The sequence below is a fragment of the Octodon degus genome, unplaced genomic scaffold, assembly GCF_000260255.1.
Source record: "Octodon degus isolate 3935 unplaced genomic scaffold, OctDeg1.0 scaffold00037, whole genome shotgun sequence".
Lineage (NCBI taxonomy): Eukaryota > Metazoa > Chordata > Mammalia > Rodentia > Octodontidae > Octodon > Octodon degus.
This window is the reverse complement of record NW_004524613.1, coordinates 6,074,185-6,081,915: the sequence shown is the minus strand read 5'-3', so window position 1 is coordinate 6,081,915 and position 7,731 is coordinate 6,074,185. Positions and strand designations below refer to the sequence as shown.

At 41.8% G+C, this 7,731-nt stretch overlaps 1 protein-coding gene across 2 annotated transcripts in view; it reads left to right on the top strand.

Annotated features, from left to right (window-relative positions):
* Nucleotides 1–3,364: 3,364 nt before the first annotated feature.
* The window catches only part of LOC101574099 (ubiquinol-cytochrome-c reductase complex assembly factor 1), a 114,092-nt gene continuing 109,725 nt past the window's right edge, over nucleotides 3,365–7,731 (top strand). Inside the window, exon 1 of one of the 2 annotated variants that reach the window (XM_023714850.1) lies at nucleotides 3,365–3,469. In XM_023714850.1, the coding sequence (XP_023570618.1) occupies nucleotides 3,446–3,469 (24 nt within the window). In that variant the 5' untranslated portion in view covers nucleotides 3,365–3,445. Of the gene's footprint in view, nucleotides 3,470–3,502; nucleotides 3,709–7,731 lie in introns of those variants that run through there. The other variant, XM_023714852.1, reaches the window with a different exon arrangement.

Genomic DNA, 7,731 nt, shown 5'->3' with positions numbered 1-7,731 from the left:
TCTAAGTAGGTGCTTTAGACCACTGAGCCATCTCACCAGCCCAAGGGATATCTTTATATTCTGTTTAAAAACAATAAGCCAGGCATGGTAGTACATGCCTTTAATCTCTTGCTGCTAGATTCTTCAATAAATGATGATGGAACTGATATTTACATGGATAGATATAAATGTCAATATCACAATAAAATGCCAATTTTGGGGCCAGGGAGCTAGCTCAGGGGTATGAGTGCCTGCTTGGCAAGTGCAAGGTCCTGAGTTTGATTCCTGATATGTCCCCTCAGAAAGAAAAAAAGAACTTGAAAGTGCCAATCTCATACATAGAATCGAGTCACAATGTATTAGACGGCGATGTGGTGGTGCATGCTGTAATCCCACCACTTGGGAAGCTGAGGCAGGAGGATCACTGTGAGTTCAAAGCCAGCCTGGGCTATGAGTTCAAGGCCAGCCTAAAATCTGGTGAGACCCTTCCTCAAAAAAAAAAAGTATTAATGACTTAAACATTGCACCAAAAACTTTAAAACTACTAAAGGAAAAAGTTAGGGGGGAAACTCCATGACGTCAGTCTGAGCAAAAATTTTTCTAGACATGACTCTAAAGGCATAGGGAATGAATGTGCAAACAGACCCACAGGATTACATCAAATTAAAAAAAAAAGTTTTTATACAACAAACGAAAAGTCAACAGAATTTGACTGTCTGTGAGATGGGAAAAAATATTAGTACCTACATCTGATAAGTGGTTAATATACTAAATACATTAGGAATGACTCAATGACAAGAAAATAACTAATATGATTTAATAATGGTCAAAGAGCCAGGTGTGGTGGTGCATAGCTAGAATCCTAACATTCTGGGAGACTGAGGCAGGAGGACTGCAAATTTAACCCAGCCTGGACAACTTAGCAACACCCTGTTTCAAAATAAGAAAAAGGGGCGAGGGATGTACATCAATGTGAAGGTTCAATCTTCATTATCACCAGCACCACGACCACTTACAAAACCCCCACAAAGATGGCAGAGTGCTTGCTAGCACGTGTGAGGCCCTGTATTCAATCCCCAACAGCCCAAAACAAAACAGAAGCAAACAAAATGTGAAAAAATCTTCAAAAATAGATATTTCTCCAGAGAAGACATATACAAGGCATATAAAAATTCTCACCATTAATCATAAATACAAATTAAAACCACAGAGAATACTATAACTGTTAGAATAGCTATTACAAGTGTTGATAGGAATGGAAAAAAGAGATCGCTTGTGTTCTGTGCATAAGAATGGAAATTAGCATAGCCGTTATGGAAAGCTGTATGGAAGTTTTTTAAAAAATTAAAAAGAGAACTATCACATAATATGGCTCTATCCCACTGCTGGATCTGTTATCTACAGGAGATAAAGTCCATATGTTGAAGAGACAGTTGCATTCCAATGTGTGTTGCATCATTTCACAATAGCCAAGACCTACAATTAATCTAAAGAAAATGTGGTTAATATACACTGAAAAAGTCTTCAGCTTGAAAAGGGGAAATTTTGTCATTTATGACAACATGGAAGAACCTGGAGGATGTTATGCTAAGTGAGATAAGGTAGGCAGAAGAGACAGAGATCATTCTCCTTAATATGAAATCTGAAAAAACCGAGCTTACAGAAGTTGGGAGTGGGGGCCGGGGAGATGGCTCAGTAGAATAAGCGCTTGCTTGGCAAGCGCAAGGGTCTGAGTTCAATCCCCGGTTCTGATTTAAAAAAAAAAAAAAAAAAGTTGGGAGTGGAATGGTGATTGAAAAGGGTTTGGGGAGATGTTAAAGGATACAACATTTCAGTTAAGTGACTGGAGTTGATAAATATACACTTGAAGATCAATTAGCAAGTGGATTTGAAGTATTTCATTATAAAACAGTGATATATTCATTAGTTGAATTAGCTGTTCCACAATCTTTTTCCTCCTCCTCTCCCCTCCCTTCTCTTCCTTTCCCTTCCCTTTTCTTGAGATAGGGTTTTGCTGTGTAATTTAGGTTGGCCTTGAACTCACTATGTAGCTCAGCCTGGCCTCAAACTTGCAGAACTCAGCCTCCTGAGTGCTGGGATTACAAATGTGCACCACCACCCCTGGTTTCTACATGTATACATATTTGAAAACATATATGTCATACACATATATGTCATATTATATACGTGATCTCCTCCTCATCCTTTAGATCTCATCCTCCATGTCACCTCCTAAAGGCTTTATCTGGCCATATAGTTGAAATTCTACACCGTGTTCTCTACATTAGCTGTTTCCCTCATAATACTTAGCAGTTTTTATTCTTTCACTGGTTGAATACTTTCCTGTTTCCTGTATAGTCTATGAGCTCCATGAGCCAGTGTCCACGATGTCTTGTGTCTAGTACACAGGGAACACTGGAAGGATCTTTGTTGAATGAGCTGAAAGGAAGGAATTGAAACAGCCTGGCCTTCTGCTCCCAGTCAACCGCTGGGACATTCACACTTTCTTCCACTTCTGGGATACAATGAAGAGTTCTCTAGCCAACGCTATTTTTCTCAGAAAAGGCCACCTTCTCAGAAAACTCCTTGCATCCTTGATTTTTTTTATCCAGTATCCTCAACTTTACAAAATCATTTCTCAGAAATATTCAAAGAAGTTTCTACTAACCAATCAACGAACCAAACACAAACTCTGAGTTTCTTCTTCTCTCAAGTTATATACAGGTCAGCATGTGATTGCTTTCTTTCTTTCATTCTCAACACTCTGTCTTATACTTTTATCTCAAATTCCTTCTTAGGCTCTTTATAAATATTGAGATTCACCAAAATCCAGTTCTCTTTAAGTTCGCCCTTGAAAATGGGTACTTTCGCTGGTGATCTGGAAAGGAGGGACTCTAGGAAAAGGCTGCTGAGAAGTCAGGCTAAAGAGGCAGAAGAGGGGTGGGAGAGATGGCTCGGTAGAATAAGCGCTTCCCTGGCAAGCCCTTTCCCCAGTTCTGAAAAAAAAAAAAAAAAAAAAAAAAAAGGCAGAAGATAACAACTGGGATACAGCCAGGCTTGGTAGGGCACGCCTGTAATCCCAGCACTCGGGAGGCTGAAGCAGGAGGATCATTGCGAGTTCGAGACCAGCCTGTGCTACAAAGTAAACTCAAGGACAGCCTGAACTGCATAGCAAGATCCTGTCTCAAAAAGAAAACCAAAAAATTGGGATACAAGAGACCGAGGTCAGGAGGTGGCGTCGGTGGAGATTTTGAGCCACTGTGACGCGTAGCTGGGAGCACACAGTCCAGACGGCAACCCGGCTTGACCGCCCCCAGGTGCGTTGCGCGGGCGCATGCGCACGGGGGCTCCGCGCCTGCGCCGGGGTTGCCCGAGTGCCTTTAGCGAAAGGACGCGGAGGTGCAGGGGCTGTGACCGCGGGGATTCCGGAAGCTCACCCTTCACCCGGAAATGGTTGCTGAGGAACATGGCGTTGCTGGTGCGAATTCTTGTGAGTGCCGGAGTAATATCCTATGGTTGCCTGTCTGGTCTCGGGGTTGGAGTCGGAGAGGGCGGGGCGAGAGAAGCTGGAAGAAGTTGCGAAAGGCGCGCCTGTGGGGCCGCTTGGCTGCGAGGCCGTCTTTCCGCGGGGAAACTAAGGCAGCTTCCCACATCTCCCTGCTCCTGGTTTGACTCTGGCGTCTCCCCCTCTTTCTAGGAGAGAGGAACCCTGGATCGATATCTGATGAGGTTTGCAGTTCCTCCATCGCCGTCTGTAGCCCCTGCCTCTCAGGGAGAGACACTGATGGAGTTGTGGGACACGGGGATTGTCCTCTTTTGTCACTGTTGCGTGGTGTGACCTTGGGCAAGACACTTTCGGGCTTCGTTTTCCTCCTTGCAGTCCCTTTGTCTTCTGAGCCTGAATTGTAGAGGCCGTAGTCAGTTTTTTATGATTAATTGTGATATAGACAACAGAATTAGATTGAAAGAAAGGTGCACAAGAATCGGGGTTATATAAGTGGTTTTGATTTTGCTGAGCGTAGTGTCCAGTGTCCGGCACATTCTGGATACTTAATAGTTTTTAATGATGAATGAATGAATGAACTCAAGAAAGACTTCTAGACTCTTAGCACCCGTATGTCAAAAGTACAGTACATCTTGAATTTTGGGTCCAGTCCTCAGAAGTCACTCCAGTGTAATCTAACCTCTTGGTATTAAAGGAGAAAGAAAGTGGCAGTAGAAAAAAGGTTAGGTGGACACAGATCTTATTTTTAATCATGGAGAAACTGTACAGTTTAATACTGTAAGTCTTTAACAAACTGGTTCAAGAATACTGTTTTTCATAGCAGAGGCTGTATGTGCCTACCAGTTTGTATATATATATATATTTTTTCTTTCTTTCTGTATTTAGGACAGGGTCTACATGGTCTCACTGTGTAGATCAGACTTGTAGTGATCCTCCTGTTTTCAGCCTCCCAAGGGCTGAGATTACAGGCACTGCACCACTGCACCCAGTCTCAATCGCAGTCTCAGCTGGTCCCAACCCTGGCCGCAGCGCTCTGCCTAAACAGGTGCTTTAGTCCGCTGATCTATCAGGCCGGCCCTCAAGCTGTTTGTTTGTTTGTTTGTTTGTTTATTTATTTGGTACAGGATCTCACTACGTAGCTCTGACTCCCCAGTGCTGGGATTACATGCATGTGCCACCAAACACGGTTTTGGGGCTGACAGGGGGTTGTGGGGCTGGCACAGCATGTGGTACTGGGAATCGAACTCCAGTCCTTGCACTTGCCAGGGAGGCTCTTTGACTGCCGAGCTATCTCCCCAGCCCTGCCAGCCTGTATTTTAAGTTGTTCTACCACTTGTAATTTTAGCCACTTTATATATGATTTAGAAACACTGCAATTTTACTTCTTGTATTCCTTGCCAGCTCAGCTAAGTGCAGTATGCTGTTCCTAGTAAATATTTTGGAAATCTTTTCTTTTTTTTTTTTTTTCTTTTTTTCTTTTTTCTTTTTTCTTCTATTACCTGGAATTGAACTCAGGACTTTGTGCTTGCCAGGCAGACACTGTGCCACTGAACTATACCCAGACCCGAATAATACTTTCTATAGCCCACAACAAAATGCACTTGGTGAAGTAACTGTTGACACCAAATCAGAAAGTAATTGAGGTTTTTATTTGTTTACTAATGAATTTGAGAACATCTGGGGAAATGGCAACTAGTATGTTTTAAATATTTTTTCCCCTTGGTGGAGATGGAACCCTAGACCTCATGCATGGTGCTAGGCCAGTGCTCTTCCCCTGAGCTATTCCCCTTGTCCTAAATTACTTAGCTTCTTAGCTTTTAAGATAGAGAGGTGTGTGTGTGTGTGTGTGTGTGTGTGTGTGTGTGTGTGAGAGAGAGAGAGAGAGACAGACAGACAGACAGACAGACAGACAGACAGAGACAGACAGACAGACAGACAGACAGAATGAGAGACAGAGACAGACAAATAGGCAGGCAGGCAGGCAGGCTAGGGTGTGTGTTCACTGGGCTGGAGACTTGAAATAAACACCTTGCTTTGTCTTGGAAGTTAATAGCTGCTCCAGCTACCTTACTCTTGTATCTGGATTGTTGCAGATTCATTTCTTAGGTGGTAACAGTCATAAAAACCATCTCTTCTTTCCTCTATTAATCGTGTCTTTTTTCTATTCATTTATGTCTATCTGTTTAGAGATTTAAATAAGGAAAACCCCTTTCACTATATACTGCTTCACCAAGGTCTTCCTAGCATATGTTAAAATATAGTATGAGATAAAACAGTGGAAACTCCTTAAGGACTCCTTGAAGGTGGTAGTGAGCTAGAATAGAGCAGGTATTTATTGACTACCACTCTGAAAAGGAGTTTAGACTAGGTACTGTGATAGGTGTACAGATGAGTATAAAGATTTACGTTCTAGGAAGGATGCAAGGTACTGCATTAAAAATATAAACTTTCAGGGTCGACCAGATAGCTCAGCGGACTGAAGCGCCTGCTTAGGCAGGCACAGGGACTGGGGTTTGATCTCCTGCATGCTATGCTGGCCTCACTCCCAGGATGTACTGAGATGTTGATTGAGACTGGGTGTGCTGGCACGCGCCTGTAATTCCAGTACTTGGGAGGCTGAAAATAGGAAAATCATTATGAGTCTGATCTGTGTAGTGAGACCCTGTAGACCCTGTACTAAATACATTTTTTTTAAAAGAAGAAATTTAAAAAACATAAATTTTCTTCAATTTTATAATCTAATAGAGATTTTTTTAAAGACTGCAAACACTTGGAAAGCTATGATAGAAGTCTGTAACAGGTACAGAATTAAAGTCCCCTCCCCCCCCATACTGGGGATTGAACTCAGGACTTGTGCTTGTGAGGCAGGTACTTATGCCACCTAGTTCTCTGATTATTCTAATAATGCTAGAAAAGAAAGTGTAAGTAAATCTGACTGAACTTGAGGCTACTTGTGAGAAAATGGCATACCACTCCTGGGGTGTTAGGGTAGGAGTTTGAAGATTTATCTTGGAGGCAGAGGGGGAGCCTTTGAAGTATTTTAGGGGGCTGGCAAGATAGCTCAGTAGACTAAGTGCCTGCTTAGGCAAGCACAAAGACCCGGGTTTGACCCCTGGTACCATATGCCGTATCCTGGGTATGCTGGCTGCATAGTGAGACCCTGTGCCAAATACGTGAAGTATTTTATTTTATTTTATTTATTTATTTATTTTTTTTGTGTGTGTGGGAAGTATTTTAAACAAGGGTAGGTTTTTTTTTTGGTAGATTTAGTTTTATTATTTATTTATTTATTTATTTTTTTTGTGTGTGTGGGAAGTATTTTAAACAAGGGTAGGTTTTTTTTTTGGTAGATTTAGTTTTATTATTTATTTATTTATTTATTTTTTTGCGGAACCAGGGATTGAACTCAGGCCCTTGTGCTTGCCAGGGAAGCGCTTATTCCACTGAGCCATCTCCCTGGCCCCTAGATTTAGTTTTAGAAGGTTTTACAGTCCATTTTTTTCATTAAATTGAGGAATAACTGACACAATAAATTGTAATATTTAATTGTATGGTCAGGTAAGGCTTGATACAGGTATATACCTGAAAAGCTGTCACTACACTACAAGTAATGAACATCTACAAATTTCTCTGTGCCTCTTTGTAATTATTTTTTCATGTTTTCTTCTCACAGCCACCACTGATCAGAGGAAGACTTGTGCTTCTTTTTTCATTCCTTACTTAAAGATTTAATAGAACATTTTGAAAGTAAAAGCCAATGTAGTAAATACTTGCATTTCCATTACTAGATTTTTATTTTTAGTAGATCTCTGTTTTAGTAACTTTTCTCATGGCTGGGACAAAATACCTGACCCCAAAGTTAAAGGAGGAAAGATTTACTTATTTTTTATTTTATTTTTTGTGGTACTAGGGATTGAACTCTGAACCCTGCGCTTGCCGGGCAAGCGCTTATTCTACTGAGCTATCTCCCTGGCCCGAGGAAAGGTTTGTGTAGCCCACTGTTGGTAGACATTTCAGTCCCTCACTGACTGGCTCTAAAGGCAGGGTGGCAGAGGAGGAACAGCCCATGGCAGACACAAGGTAGCAAAGCAAGCAAGGGATGACCACAACTCTTTCTTATTGAGGCTAGAAGTCTGTAACAGGTACAGAATTAGATTCTTTCTTCTCCTTCTCCTTCTCCTTCTCCTTCTCCTTCTCCTTCTCCTTCTCCTTCTCCTTCTCCTTCTCCTTCTCCTTCTCCTTCTCCT